This window comes from Taudactylus pleione, unplaced genomic scaffold (genome assembly GCF_031769625.1).
Source record: "Taudactylus pleione unplaced genomic scaffold, aTauple2 ptg000642l, whole genome shotgun sequence".
In the NCBI taxonomy this organism is placed as follows: Eukaryota; Metazoa; Chordata; class Amphibia; order Anura; family Myobatrachidae; genus Taudactylus; species Taudactylus pleione.
The window spans coordinates 670,882-687,606 of record NW_028285044.1 but is presented as its reverse complement, the minus strand read 5'-3'; the positions used below and the strand labels follow the sequence as shown (position 1 = coordinate 687,606).

The window sequence follows — 16,725 nt, the reverse complement described above, 5'->3', positions numbered from 1 at the left end:
TTTAGATTGTTTTTCATTTTTTTCTTGTAATAGGACAGATCTCTCAATTTGTGCAGCTTTCTTCTTAGCCTCAAATACTATTTTCTTGGGGTAACCTCTACTGAGGAATTTTTCAGTCATCTGTTCCAATTGAATATCCCTTTCTGCCAAATCATTATTAACGCGGCAAACTCTAATGAATTGTGAATATGGCAAGCTAGATATAGTGGATCTGGGATGACAGCTGTCGTATTTCAAAAGTGTATTTCTGTCTGTATCTTTACTATACAATTTAGGATAAATCTTATTGTCTTTGATACTCAAATTGACATCTAAAAAATGTATATTGTCAATGCTGGTAGTCATTGTGAGTTTAGCTGAACTGGACGACTTATTCTGTCCTTCTATCAGAATTTCCAGATCTTTTATGGTACCCGTCCAGAAAATTAATAAATCATCAATATAACGCCAGTACTTGTAAATGTACTGGCTCACTTCTACGGATGAAAAAAATAATGACTTTTCAACTTGGAACATGAAAGCATTTGCAAACACCGGGGCTGCACATGAGCCCATGGCACATCCCGATGTTTGCAAAAAGAACCTCCCATCATATATAAAATAATTATGGGTCAATGTGAATTCTAATAAGGTCAGAAAAAAATCAATCTCTGGTCCTTTATAAAGACTGTTGTCCGTGATCAAAGATCTAACCGCATTAAGTCCCTCTAGGTGCGGAATGCACGTATAGAGACTCACCACATCGATACTCGCTAAAATGGTCTCATCAGGTACAGTATCGATTTTCAATAAATCACGTAACAGGGAGGGTGTATCCTTAAGATGGGTAAAGGTGTTGGTAATGCACGGCTGTAAATATAAATCCACAAAGATAGCTAGTGGTTCACATAAGGAACCGCGGGCACAAATTATGGGTCTCCCAGGAGGCCTTTCACTATTTTTGTGTATCTTTGGGATTATATACAACAGAGGCGCTTTAGGATGTTGTTTTTTAATTGCTGGTGACAAATTTAACCACCCATATACAGGCAAATCCTATTCCATTAGGTATTCTTTGACCTGTACCTCAAAATTTGTGGTTTATCTTCTGTCTTGCCCATGTGGCTTGTGCTACGTGGGTAAGACAGAAAGGCAGTTCAAGGAAAGAATGGCCCAACACAGAGCAGCCATTAGGGCGGCTATAACGCAGGGTCATAGTGAACAAACTGTGACTCGCCATTTCTTAGAAGCTAATCATCCCTTGGCCACATTAAGATACCGCATGGTTGACCATGTCCCTTGGCAAATTAGAGGAGGAGACAGAGCAAAAAAACTGCTCCAGATTGAAAGTCAGTGGATATTTAAATTGAACACAGTTAACCCTTATGGTTTAAATGAATCTTTGAATTTGAGCTGTGTCCTATGAAATATCATTGAGTGAAAGGTATATATGACAGTGGTATTAAATTACCCCAGTTTTCTTCAATTGTCGGCAAAGAAAATACAACAGGCAACAGCATAATATCTTTAGATTAATTTGTGGCAGCACATCAATGTGTCTGGATTGGTACATATTGACAGTCCATATCCATATATGTATTAATAACTCTGTCCACCAGATGGAGCTATGGTAGGATAAAGTCTACAATATTCAATTGTTTATAACTAGAGCCAATTCAGTACATTTAGTATGGTTTTTGATGATATTGCCGTTTTTTTATGTCTAAATAATAATGTATTTAATGCACATTGAATTTGGTTTATTTATAGTTTTATAGTGTAGCCCGCTTTTTGCGGACATTTGACACCATTTTAACACACATGATTGTCACTCCTAGCTGCAATGCTGTTTCCTGTACCCGGCGAGCGTCACTTCCAGTCACATGGAGACATTGAAACCGGAAGTAGAACGCCGGACACCGGAGACCGGGACAGCATGCGGCAGGAAATTGCACCATGACTGTGAGTATAAATCACTTGTATTTTGTATGCATTATTTGTGTCCTGATGACGGGAATGTATTCCGAAACGTAGATGCGCTAATGCAATAAAGCATTAGTTTTTTTCCAAGTCTCTTCAGCCTGTGAGTGCCTCCTTTCTGGAAATTCTTATACACAGGGGACGTCCATCCTCAGGGTGAGCACCGCAGCAAGGCTTTTGCTCATATAATAGGAGTGCCGATAATTTGGATTGTGTGTATATATATATATATATATATATATATATATATATATATATACACATATATATTTACACATACATATATATATATATATATATATATATATATATATATATACATATATATACATACGTATATATATACTCACATACATACATATATACATACGTGTATATATATATATATTATATATATATATATACATACATATATACATACGTATATATATATATATATATATATATATATATACATACTCAGGCTGCGTGAATTTTTTTCAGGTGGTAACTCTGAGGTTGTAACAACGCAGTTCCGCGCTCCCTGTACCTTCGATCCACAGACTACCAATCCCAGTATTAAATCTTTCCTAAGAATGGTGGAATATGACATGAAGGCTTTTGTTGAACATAGAAATTATGACAATCTTAATAGTGAACAGCGAAGGGCTTTGAGCTCCTTGATACGCAATGATGAAATTGTTATTAGACAGGCTGACAAGGGGGGTGCTGTGGTCATTCAAGACTGGGCGGCATATGATGTTGAAGCGCGCCGTCAGCTTGATGATGACAGCACCTATCGACGAGTACCAAGCAATCCTATATATGATGTGAAAAAACTGGTTGATCATGTGGTAGACCGGGCTGTAGAACACCGTTGGTTGGATGTGGGCATAGCCACTTTTTTGAAGGTTGAACATCCGCTATGTCCTATACTATATTTATTGCCTAAAGTGCATAAATCATTAACCAACCCGCCTGGCTGCCCCATTATATCTGCTCGTGGATCTGTCCTTCAGCCTCTGGCGATGTTTCTAGACAGTTTCCTACAACCTCATGTGATGTCCATGGAAAGTTATATTAGAGATACATCTGATTTTCTTGGCAAAACCCTTACACTTACTGACCTGAGTGATCAATACTGGTTGGCCACTATGGACGTAGCATCCTTATATACTGTGATTCCACATAAGGAGGGTCTAGAGTCACTTAAGTTAAAACTGTATTAAGTAGGGGCAACCATGTAGGTCCCCCTATAGAATTTCTCCTAGAACTGGCCGAGATTGTTCTTACTAAAAATAATTTCACTTATGGTAATAAATATTATGTACAGATAGCGGAGACGGCGATGGGATCTAATCTCGCGCCGTCGTACGCGAATCTGTACATGAGTCTGTACGAGCAGGAACACATATTGCCTATGTATGGAGATAAGATTTGCCATTATAAACGCTATATTGACGACCTCTTTTTCATCTGGCGTGGTACTGAGTCTGATTTTCACTTAATGGTTGACAATCTGAACGCACTCAACAGTCCCATTAGATTCACGGACCAGATCAACAAAGATGCAATCAATTTTTTGGATGTAACCATTTTTTGGAAGGATAACCAGTTGCAATCTACTCTTTTTCGTAAAACTACGGACCGTAATACGTTATTGCACTCGTCCAGCCATCATCCCAGTAATCTCAAGGAGAGTTTACCCATCTCTCAATATATGACAGTATTACGGAACAATACCACGCAATCACGCATGGAAATACAGTTAAAAGAAATGAGTGATCGTTTTGTTGAAAGAGGTTACTCGCTGAATGTTATCGGTAGATGTCTCAAAAAGGCTAGATCCAGACATGCACAAACCACTAAAAAGTATCCATTGGATTCTACACGTATGATTTACCCAAGTACATTCGATCTGGCGTCACATTACAGTGCGAAGTCTGTTCGTAAACACTGGGGCATTATAGCATCTGACACTGTCTTTGAGGGCATTAGCAGTAAACCTCCTGTGATGGCCTACCATAGGGGGCCAAGCCTTCGGCAATTACTGTTACACCCAACTAGGCAACCAAGTGGACACCAACAGCAGTGGCTACTGAGCAACAAGGTGGGGTGTTTTAAGTGCCCTAACTGTATAACATGCAGATCAATGCTGGTGGGTACGCACTTCCCACACCTACATAGCGGCAAGAGGATCACTATTAGACACAAGTTGTTATATACTATGGATTTTGTGATCTATTTTCTTACATGCCCATGTGGGTTATACTACATCGGAATGACGACGCGACCATTCCGTGAAAGAATGGCTAACCACCGTTCATCAATTCGTTCCGCCTTTCAGACTCTTAGTTCTGATAAACCGGTGGCAAAGCATTTTCTGGATTTCAAGCATCCCCCCTCGACACTGAGATGTATGCTGATTGACACTGTACCTAAAACCATGCGCGGTGGAGATCGAGAGTTGCTCTTGAGAAAACGTGAGGCGCGCTGGATTTTTCAGTTGGATACTGTTGCCTCCACGTGGATTGAACGAGTATTTGCCGTATAACATTTTTCTCAAATAAGTTATTTTTATTTTTTCATTAGTTTTTGATCTGGGTCTGTGAATCGGTGGACTGGTGTCACTTATTAGTGATGGGTAATATTATGTTATGTTATAAATAAGGGTATTATTAGTATGTTTATTCTCTTTTGTTTAATAGATTTATTATTAGTATTGATTTTGTTTAGTATTGTTTGATTAATATATGTATATACTTTGGTAGTATTGGTTGGAATACTCTATGTCCCCCTCACGGGTTACAATAGATATACTGTTTTAGGGTTTTTGATATTAGATATGTCTGATGTGCTATACATTTTAATTGATGTGTTTATTTATGTCTGTGGTTGTTTATATCTTTGCAGTCACCCCTGATCAGCCTGTTCATGCCCGTCTCCTGCTTGCGTTCCAGGGTAGTGGAACTCAGTTATGTTATGTCTCCTCAGGTCACGTTCGGTCACGTGAGGCGCGACCCTGGTTTGGTTATGCGTGACATGTAATGACGCCGCCCACAGTGATTGTGGTGATGTGTTACTTCTAAGTGCATGCTGTATAGACTTTGGCTTGCGTTCCGCGTGTGTGGAATGCAGACCTTGCTCGCTCTGGATGGGTCTTAGTGGATCACGTGGTACGCGACCTGATTCCACGACCCGGGCGATACGCGTCAATGTAGCTGACACATGTAGCGGTGGTGAGCTCCGGCGCTATGCGGATGTTTTGTACTATTTCCGGCTTCTGTGTGTTCCACGTGTTGGAACGCAACGCGACAGTCCCCCACTTATTAAGTGTATAAGTTAGGGATGTGCAGGCTCGGATAGGTTCGAGTTTGCACGTGGAGTTCGGATTTTTCCCTTCAAAAAAAAACGGAACTCAGAACGAGGCAAAACGTCATCTTACATGGACGAACATCATCATTCCTGGTCTTTTGTCCAGGAATGATGATGTTCGTCCATGTAAGATGACGTTTTGCCTCGTTCTGAGTTCCGTTTTTTTGGAGGGAAAAATCCGAACTCCACGTGCAAACTCGAACCTATCCGAGCCTGCACATCCCTAGTATAAGTTTAGTTGGGCTCCATATTTACAGTTAATATGTAAATAACTTAAGTTGGTGAGGTGGACACTACAGTGACTGTGACTGACTTAACATATTTGGTATGTGATTTCTTGTTTCTATGTTAATTATTGTTGATTGGTTGTTATACAGGTGTCTTCTACTGGCATTTGGGAGGGGTATATAGGCTGGTCTGGTGTGACTGTGAAGTTACTTGTCTTTAGTGGTGTTTGTGCAGTTTGGATTTTTTATGTCTTGACAAAGGTCCAGGAGGACTGAAACGTCGACCTGATTATCGCTTGAAGAATATGTGAGCTTCAATAAATAATGTTTTCACTTTTTCAGTACTGAGAGTGCCTATCTATGTGCATGTTTTTATATATATATATATATATATATATATACATATATATATATATATACATATATAATATATATATATACATATACATACACATATATATATATATATATATATTATATATACACACACATATATATATATATATATATATACACATATGTATATATATATATATGTATATATATATATATATATATATATATATAATTGTTCAATTATTTATTGCCCGATCACTGTGGCCAGCAGTGATCGGGCTCATGGGACGGGGAGGCGGAGCTTGAGGCCAGAAGAGAGTGGGCGGGAGCGCCGGGGGAACATGGCAGCGGCCGCGGCTACCAGAGCTGCAGCTGCTGCTCCTACACAATGATCACCTAGTGATCACTGTAGTGCCGGAGCTGCAGCGGGAGCGTCTCCCGCTGGCGGCCCGGATACAGAGCAGCGGCGGCGGCTACCAGAGCCCTCGCTGCTCCTCCTTTACACACACAGTGATCACTATGTGATCACTGTAGTTCCGGAGCCGCAGCAGGAGGGTGTCCCGCTGGCGGCCCGGATAGATAGCAGCAGCGGCGGCTACCAGAGCCGCCTCTACTGCTGTTTATTGAAGGGGGTGGAGATGGCTGCCCGATCACTGCTGGCCACAATGATCGGGTCACAGCAGCAGCACTGCTGCTTCTATGGGAGGGGGGCTGCCGACGGTGCCCGATCACTGTGGCCAGCAGTATCGGGCTCATGGGGACGGGGAGGCGGAGCTGAGGCCAGAAGAGAGTGGGCGGGAGCGCCGGGGGAACATGGCAGCAGCCGCGGCTACCAGAGCCGCAGCTGCTGCTCCTACACAATGATCACCTAGTGATCACTGTAGTGCCGGAGCTGCAGCGGGAGCGTCTCCCGCTGGCGGCCCGGATACAGAGCAGCGGCGGCGGCTACCAGAGCCCTCGCTGCTCCTCCTTTACACACACAGTGATCACTATGTGATCACTGTCGTTCCGGAGCCGCAGCAGGAGGGTGTCCCGCTGGCGGCCCGGATAGATAGCAGCGGCGGCGGCGGCTACCAGAGCCGCCTCTACTGCTGTTTATTGAAGGGGGTGGAGATGGCTGCCCGATCACTGCTGGCCACAATGATCGGGTCACAGCAGCAGCACTGCTGCTTCTATGGGAGGGGGGCTGCCGACGGTGCCCGATCACTGTGGCCAGCAGTGATCGGGACACGCTAGAGAGGCAGCCATGCTTGCAGAGGGACCAGAAGGTCCCTCTGATGTAGGCGGCTGCAGGAAGATTAGCTTCCCACAGCCACCTAGTGGGCATTTCTGACTGGTCGTATCAGATACGACCATGTCAGGGAAAGCCAAGCCTGGTGCGGTCGTATCTGATACGACCATGCCAGGCAAGTGGTTAAACAGCCCTTCTAGTCACACCATACCTTCATGCGGCTATGACACTGTAGCGTAGCATTTTACATGCAGATACACCCGCGGTCACACACAGAGTATACGCATGCCGCCGCATATCATTTTATTCTAGAGCATTGACGACCAACTAGCAGATTATTATGTGAATATGGGGCCTATTCATCATCACTGAATTTATACAAAGGGAAGACTTTCACATACTTTTGTAGAAATGAAGTGTCAGGCCCATTCGTCATTCCTGTAACGCAGGAAATATCACTGATATCTAATGGTTACAATTCTCTCCCGATACTTTCCACACTCCCCATACATTAGTATGTGGATGTGTAAATTATGTCATTCATCCAAAAATGCATTTTTCTTTTAAGTTGAGTGTGTAACTGTACTGAGATGGCGTACAGGCCCCCGAAAGCCTTCATAAGTGCAGGGAGGGATCTTTTCAGATTCCTCCCTACTCTATCGACACCATCTTCAGTAGCTGTCTGCTACCGCTCCCTTCCTCCTCCTCTCGACAACACATGCAGGCTATCTTATCAGCTCTCTCAGGGCAGGGAGGGGGCTCCACACAAGAAACATAGGGGAGAGGGGAGACACAAGCAGGAGGTGTAGGCTGAGAGCAAAAACATGGAGAGGAGGTGTAGGCAGTGAGAGGAAACATGGACAGAGGAGATGCCGGCAGGGAGTGGAGACATGGGCAGAGGAGGTGTAGGCAGGGAGTGGAGACATGGGCAGAGGAGGTGTAGGCAGGGAGTGGAGACATGGGCAGAGGATATGCAGGGAGCGGAGACATGGGCAGAGGAGGTGCGGGCAGGGAAAGGGGAGACATGGGGTGGAGGTGCCGGCTGGGAGTGAAGACATGAGGTGTGGGCAGGCAGAGGGGAGACATGAGGATGAGGTGTTTGCTGGGAGTGGAGACAGAATATATTAAAGGGAAAAGTATAACTTTTCCGAAAAGCTGACTCCGCAGAAAGAGCAGTTTTTCAGAAGTGATACTTTAATGAGGCATGATGAATGAGGCATGATGAATAAGGGATGATGAATGAGGCATGATGAATGCCTCGGAACAGTTCTTTGAACTCGCAGAGTGTTCAAAACATAATTTTCACCATTGATAATTATGTAATGATGAATACACCCCTATGTCCCTGAAAAGTTGACTTATGGTTTTATTTTATGTTTTTTAACTAGGTGATGAGAGGGGACGATCACTGGGCATGGAGACGAGAGAGGAAAATCCACCTAGGAGGGGCCATAAGGCACTATATGCTCCGGAACACCATATCTGCCGGCCAAATGGCAACTGAGATTCCCAGGAATAGTGTCACCGGACCACCTCCTGTGAGAGCAGAGGGAAGCCCAGCTGGTAGCATGCGCCTTGCCGAGGTGCCACAGAGGAGGAGGAGTGGAGGCTGCCGCTGCGCATAAATTCATACCTTCACCCACATCACAAACATAGCAAAGAAAATGATCACTTTTTGCATATTTTTAATAAAATGAATTAATGTATACTTTTTGGGCTGGTATTTATTAATGTACATATAAGTAATGTAAAAATACATACATGCTTGTTTCTAACAATTGACACATTTTGATAGTGTTACCATTTGTTATCTGCAAACTCTTTGTGTCCTCATTGCCTCCTATCTGACTCTGCGATGTCTTTATATGATCATTGTCTTTGCATTACCCTTCAATGGTAGCATACAATATGCTTTACACAGTAACAATCTCCCTGTTCCCCTGAGCAAAACTGGCCAGTCTGTCATGAAGCACAAAATAATAAGCGCCACATGGACAATAGGTGTTCCTCACTTACGGCAGGTTCAATTAGCCACGAAAAGCCGCGGTTTGGCGATAGGTTTACAATTGTGCAAAGTTTTCACCAAAAGGCGTATCGTGCTATCCTATTAGCAGCGGCTTCCGCACATGCCAATTTCCTGCAGCTAAAAGAGGCGGATAGTTTTCACCATCTCAGAGCAGGTGAAAATATGTGCAAAACCCCTATTTTGGGCTAAAAATGTGGGGATTTGGTTCAGAACCACTTGCCCCCCCTTCCCCTAATAACCAAAAAGGCAAAAATATATTTTTTTATTTTTTTCATTAACTTAATTCCCTCTAATAATGTAATTTTTGGGGTCAAAACTTCAAAAGTGTTGGAAAATAGGTGTAAAGTAGTGTGGTAGGTAGAAATTGGGGGGGGAGGGCTTTATGGATAAGTGTGTTTGGGATTGCTGATGGCTGTAGCAGGTGCATTTTTTTTTTTTTTAAAGTAGCCTAAAATGCCACAAAAATATAGTTGCTCCCATTTTTATGTACCCCTAAATTGCATTTATTTACAAGCAAAGATCAGCAATCAGGGCCAGGATCAGACAGTGACAATGTGTGCAGTGCCCCCCATTTGTAGCAATCAGGGCCAGTGTGTGCAGTGCCCCCCATTTGTAGCAATCAGGGCCAGGATCAGACAGTGACAGTGTGTGCAGTGCCCCCCATTTGTAGCAATCAGGGCCAGGATCAGACAGTGACAGTGTGTGCAGTGCCATTTGTAGCAATCAGGGCCAGGATCAGACAGTGACAGTGTGTGCAGTGCCCCCCGTTTGTAGCAATCAGGGCCAGGATCAGACAGTGACAATGTGTGCAGTGCCCCCCATTTGTAGCAATCAGGGCCAGTGTGTGCAGTGCCCCCCATTTGTAGCAATCAGGGCCAGGATCAGACAGTGACAGTGTGTGCAGTGCCCCCTGTTTGTAGCAATCAGGGCCAGGATCAGACAGTGACAGTGTGTGCAGTGCCCCCATTTGTAGCAATCAGGGCCAGGATCAGACAGTGACAGTGTGTGCAGTGCCCCCCGTTTGTAGCAATCAGGGCCAGGATCAGACAGTGACAGTGTGTGCAGTGCCCCCGTTTGTAGCAATCAGGGCCAGGATCAAACAGTGACAGTGTGTGCAGTGCCCCCCGTTGGTAGCAATCAGGGCCAGGATCAGACAGTGACAGTGTGTGCAGTGCCCCCCGTTTGTACAAATCAGGGCCAGGATCAGACAGTGACAGTGTGTGCAGTGCCCCCCATTTGTAGCAATCAGGGCCAGGATCAGACAGTGACAGTGTCTGCAGTGCCCCCCGTTTGTACAAATCAGGGCCAGGATCAGATAGTGACAGTGTCTGCAGTGCCTCCCGTTTGTTTGTAGCAATCAGGGCCAGGATCAGACAGTGACAGTGTGTGCAGTGCCCCCCATTTGTAGCAATCAGGGCCAGGATCAGACAGTGACAGTGTGTGCAGTGCCCCCCATTTGTAGCAATCAGGGCCAGGATCAGACAGTGACAGTGTGTGCAGTGCCCCCCATTTGTAGCAATCAGGGCCAGGATCAGACAGTGACAGTGTGTGCAGTGCCCCCCGTTTGTACAAATCAGGGCCAGGATCAGACAGTGACAGTGTGTGCAGTGCCCCCCGTTTGTACAAATCAGGGCCAGGATCAGACAGTGACAGTGTGTGCAGTGCCCCCTGTTTGTAGCAATCAGGGCCAGGATCAAACAGTGACAGTGTGTGCAGTGTCCCCCGTTGGTAGCAATCAGGGCCAGGATCAGACAGTGACAGTGTGTGCAGTGCCCCCCGTTTGTACAAATCAGGGCCAGGATCAGACAGTGACAGTGTGTGCAGTGCCCCCCGTTTGTAGTAATCAGGGCCAGGATCAGACAGTGACAGTGTCTGCAGTGCCCCCCATTTGTACAAATCAGGGCCAGGATCAGATAGTGACAGTGTGTGCAGTGCCTCCCGTTTGTTTGTAGAAATCAGGGCCAGGATCAGACAGTGACAGTGTGTGCAGTGCCCCCTGTTTGTAGCAATCAGGGCCAGGATCAGACAGTGACAGTGTGTGCAGTGCCCCCTCCTCCCCCCATTTGTAGAAGTGGTTTGGTAAAGTGCTAAAACACAGGGCACAGCCTGGCAACTGCTGCACTAGAACTTGCACATACCTCAGCGGGAACCAGGGGCGTGACACACAGAGGGGCTAATTTCTGGGACCCCATATGTTAAATAGCACAGCTCAAGTCACAGCAATATGCACTTGATAAAGCATCAATTGGATCCGAAACGTTGTGCTGAATGCTGTGCTGACAATACTGGACTCCTAAAAGACTTTTCCAGCAGATTGGGCAAAGCGAGGTGGTGTGTTGCAGAACTGCCCATCTTTAGGACTGCATCACAATACCCTATTGATGCACAGACCACCAGCCCTTAATGGTATGAGCAAAGATGATCCTATATACAATATATAATGTATTGTTATGTTATCTCATGATTTTTCAGATGTATAGAGATTGATGCATTGTTATATGGTGTGCTATAAGCTGTTATACCTAATATGCCTCTGCACTTCATACAGTTTTATAATTGCACATGTTTACATAAGGCTGTGCACTGTGACACTTTATGCGTACCAGTGTCGTAACTAGGGCAGGGCAAGCGGGGTGCGTGCCCTGGGCGCCGTGGGACCGGCTGCGCGGGGGGACACCGCCGGCCATGGTACCGGCCCGCCCTAGTTAACCAGTGTAGCGCCAACCGCAGTGAGTGCGATCTGCGCTACACATTTACACAGGACCGGCGTTTGTCTTTCTTAGTAAATTTACCCAGTGGTTTCTTCCCATTTCAAATGAATTTTGTGAACTCTCTGTTACATGGTCTGAGATCCTTGGAGTTAACATTAAGCCAGACGTATTTAGGAAAATCTTCCTGTCAACCTGGGCCAGGTATATGGAGTTGGTTTCATAACAACTGATGCACATGAAATATTTATTCCGAAGGTAGTGAAGTATAAGGAGAGTGTTAGGTCATTACTTTTGTTATTTAGGTCCGTACTGCAAAGAGGTAACAATCTATTATTATAATCAATGGGAGAGATGTTTCATACTAAGCAGGTGTCTATTATGATGAGGTTAGTCATTTGCGGTGACCTTACATCTATATAATATAATGTAACATAACTATTGGTAACAACCTATTATTATAATCAATGGGAGTGACGTTTCATTCTAAGCAGGTGTCTATTATGATGAGGTTAGTCATTTGCGGTGACCTTACATCTATATAATATGATGTAACATAACTAGTGGTAACAGTTGATATGACACCTTTAATACTCTGTATCAGTAGACGAAACAGAAATTACAGAAGTACACAGTCTATTTTTTTTTTTAAACCACAACTTTAGTGCTTCTTAATACCAAAGGGAAAATGCTGCTATATGAAGGTGTTTATGCAGCATTGTAACATAATAACTAATGGCAGTAATTTATAACTACTGTGAAATGACAGAATTAAGGTAATGGCAAACCCCAGCTTTGGGCAATTAATAACTCAGCACACAGTAATCAAACAGTTATCTCAATATGCAACACAGTACAGCCCACGGCCTCTGTTTGTGTCATCAGGGTCCAGGAAATCTATCAGAAATGTTTAATGCTACACCCATGTTTCCACCTGTGCTATAGAGGGTCAGTCTGCTGTATACACCTGGCCCCTGTAGCCTTGTCACCTACCGTTCAGCAGCCTGTGTGTATGGACTAGCATGAACAGCTAGATATGGGTTAGGGTTAATATTGGTTTAATAGTGTTTAGTTATATATGCAAAATTGATCCAAAGTCCCATTTAAAATATTGGCACATGTAAAGTGACTCTACCCTTAGGCAGCAATTCTATTACAGGACTCAGTATTCAAAATGCGGCGGCACCTGAGCACTTTGGGATACAGTACCTGGTGACTGTTAAATGGGAAAAGTGAGTGCTGGACGACCAGATCTGAACACCAGTGACGTGCAGTGAGGTCTATGGCTGGGGAGGCACACATGGAGATGGGTCTGAGTGCTGGGAGTTTGTTTCACCCCCTACTCACTGTAACTCTCCCCTCACTACACTAAGCTTTAGTGTCCATTGATTCTCCTACCTGCATCACTGTGTCTTCTCTTGCTTCTGCTGACTAAGCTCCGATCTCTAAACACTGCAGGACACAATCCTAGGAGTCCATCAGTGCTCAAGGCACACCCCCATACTCAGAGGTATGCCACTATTAACTCTCTTTCTGTGCAGCTTACTGCCCAGCTCTGCAAGCAATGTGTCGAAGCCAGATAACTGGCTGAGACAGGATCGGTTTAAAATTAAATCTGTACGACACCATTTTGCGAATGGCAATGAGACGCCATTTTGCGACTGGCCGTCCAGCGCCATTTTAGTGAATCTTGCCCATTATAAGTACATGCAGTGATGCTATTATTTAGCGTCATGCAATTCCCACGCAATAGAAAGAAGTTAAAAGTCCTCTTCATATCAATACAGACAGTCACTAAAACACATAAAATGATCAACCCTGCAAAACATGTACCATGGTGTACTCCACAAACACGTAGCCGCACAACGCTAACTATCGTCTTTTCCCAAAACCCCAATACTTACACACTGCACACTTACATAAAAGGTTCCCTAGCATTAAAGTGTAATGTTCAAGGTTTATTCAGTAGTATTAATGTTGTGAAATAAAGGTTATTAGATATCTAAGGTTTTGTACATGGTAAGCAGACCGTGTTTGGTGTTGAACTGATCCACTGTGTCTCTACAGGTTTCCGGTATCGGAATGGGTATGAAAGGCCGGCGGTTCGATTCCCGTCAGTGGCAGCCTGACAAGAGCAGAGTTAGATGCAGTGGAAGCCCGACAGCGCTGGAAATCCCGATCGTGGATAGGTAAGTATCTACTAACCTAACCCCCCTAACACTAACCCTCCTTAGGGGTGCCTAACCCTAACTTCCCCCCCAAGTGCCTAACCCTAATACCCCCTCTAAGTGCCTAACCCTAACCACCCCCTTCCCCGCTGCCTACACCTATGTCCCCCGGGGGGGTGCCTAACCCTAAGTCCCCCCCGGGGGTGCCTAACCCTAACCCTCCCTCCCCCTAGCCTAACCCTAACCCTCCTGGGGGGTGCCTAACCCTAAGTCCCCCCCGGGAGCCCTAAACCTAACCCACCCCCCCACGGCTGTCCGCTCGAGGCGCCCGGCATCACTACGATCGGGATGCCGGGCGCCAGTCTCCCGGCGTCGGGGAAATGCAGGCGTCTACATCTAGACGCCCGGCATTTCACCCTTGCCGGGATATGACAGTCGGGAAGCTGGCTGCCGGTATTTAGGCAGTCGGCTTCCCGATTGCTTCCCCCGGTATCATCGGTGAGAAGATCGAAACTTGTGTCTGCAAACTATGGACTATAGAGAGTTAAACATTAAAATGTACTCTGTAATGTAACCAGCTTAGATTTATAATGCAGTGGGAAAAAGGACACAAAGGGCTGTTGGAGGCTGTATTGTGTCCATACGAACTGACCTATGAACTGTACTGTAACAGAAGAACCAGGAAGAAGAACCAATGGAATCATGCCAAACTGTTCTATTGTATTGCCTATCTCTGCTAGAATCGATAAGTGTCTGACTATACAGAAGCGAGGCAGAGCTATTGTTGCCTCATCTCTCATCTCCCTGCAGTCCCAGGGAGCTTCACAAAGCTGGCGAGTGTTAACTATAAAAATGATTACAACAAACAAAGCCGATGTTTATTAGTTATAAATATATTCCTTATATTATTCTCATCATTTTTATATCAAATCTCTGGAGTATGACAGGGGAGGCTCTGCCTGCATGTCCCTGCTGAACACTCCTAACACCTCTATATCAGCAGTTACAGTTTCAAAGCCATTTACATCTGCAACAAGATCCACATAACCTTGGATATAATAATATTAGTGTGCAGCACGGATGCAACAGACCCTTCCCTCACTGTAAAGTCTGCACATTATATTTTTTTCCACCAAATTCAAATAGTAATAAAATAAAAAGTTGAAATTGCAAAATGGTCACAGAGCGATGGTCGCCACGATATTTACGAAATAATACCAGTGCCCCAACATTAGTCCTTCAAATTATAGTTTCATTATGCAGACAGAAGCTTAGTAACCATCTGCAGTAACTGTACAGTATGACTATAAACAGGCAAAAAATGAATCTAAAATACAGAACCTTGTCCCTGCACCTTATCACGGTGTCACACCTTGAATACAGTACACATACTTCTTCTACCATACTCTGTAATACTAGCTGATTACACAGCTGTAAAGCGATGCGAGATATAACTGGTACAGCAATAATTGTGTAACATTAACCAGGAGAATAGTTGTGGGAATGGGATAAATTTCCAATATTTCGATATAACAGTTCCATGAAATATAAAAATATATTTATTCCATTCTTCAATTGCTAGAAGCGCTAGCAAACATTAAAATAAAAAAAAAATCAAGAACATGGAAATTGAATTCTGGGCTATGATCAGGGATGATACAACAGACCCAGTAAAATATATATATATATATATCTTCATTTGCAGTTTGTGTATAAAGTTCTATTCAAAGGTTGCACTGTAGGCTTTGGCCTGTACACGTAATACCATTTTCCTACCATAGAAATCTTTATACTCCTCAGGCAGTTCATCCAGAGTCTTCAGTGCCCGATCTAAGATTGCGCTGCCCTGGAGGCCGGTGTGAGGTCCTTGTTACCATATGCGTCCATTTTATCGTAGAACTCAGGAGGGAGGTGCTTCCAGAAAATGTCTACTCCCACGCCAAACTCTTCCACCACCGTATTGTGAAACCACAGGGCTAGAACCAACAAGTGGAATGAAGTAACATTTGCATAGACAGATTACAGTAGTTTTAGTGAATCTCAGTTAAAAAAAACTTGGTCATATCTAGAGTTCTAATTCCAGACATGCAAAGACTGAATACAGCCGCTGGGACCAGCTGGTGACAAGAATGGCACATCTATTACTTTCTCAAATACAGCCAGACTGGCCATCGAGGCTAATGCCAGAAGGGCTGATAGTCCGGTACAGCCGTCTAGCTCTGCCTCTCTGTGCTCTGCTCGGCCAGCATGCATAGATGAGGCATGTCGCAAGGCCACTCCCTGGGCCAGATTAAGAGTTCTATGCAATTTCGCTTTGCAGACGGATCTCATGATTTGTCAGCAACCACGCATGTGCCAGAGCCTGCATGCACAACTTCACGCAAGTATGAGCAACTTAGAGTTGTACCACATCTCTGCTTGTGGTTTAATGGGCGTCACTAGGCGTTCGCACGCAGGCTATGTATTCCGTGGGCGTCAGGCTTATTGTGACCAAAGGGCTGTAAAATGGAATTACACATCCATTTACAAATGGGCAGTGTCGTGAGCCTGCTTGTTATGTAGCATGGTAAACACGTGTGTCCTTACTCAGCATGACACAATCACTAGAGTGGCACCAGATTTTTCACTGAAGTTTTTGCAAGTGTACTGTATTTTCCCATTGCCGTCACTACTGTACTATACATAATGCAGCACTTTCAATTGCAGAAAATTCACA

At 44.4% G+C, this 16,725-nt stretch overlaps 2 protein-coding genes across 5 annotated transcripts in view; one reads left to right on the top strand and one right to left on the bottom strand.

Moving 5' to 3' along the window:
• Window positions 1–8,770, top strand: part of LOC148478988 (speedy protein 1-A-like) — a 38,073-nt gene extending 29,303 nt beyond the window's left edge. For all 4 annotated transcript variants that reach the window (XM_088455101.1, XM_088455102.1, XM_088455100.1 and 1 more), the window contains one exon: window positions 8,496–8,770. In XM_088455101.1, coding sequence (XP_088311227.1) covers window positions 8,496–8,732 — 237 coding nt within the window. In that variant the 3' untranslated portion in view covers window positions 8,733–8,770. The remainder of the gene's footprint in view (window positions 1–8,495) is intronic.
• Window positions 1–16,725, bottom strand: part of MICALL1 (MICAL like 1) — a 202,886-nt gene that overhangs the window by 76,612 nt on the left and 109,549 nt on the right. The window lies entirely within an intron of this gene.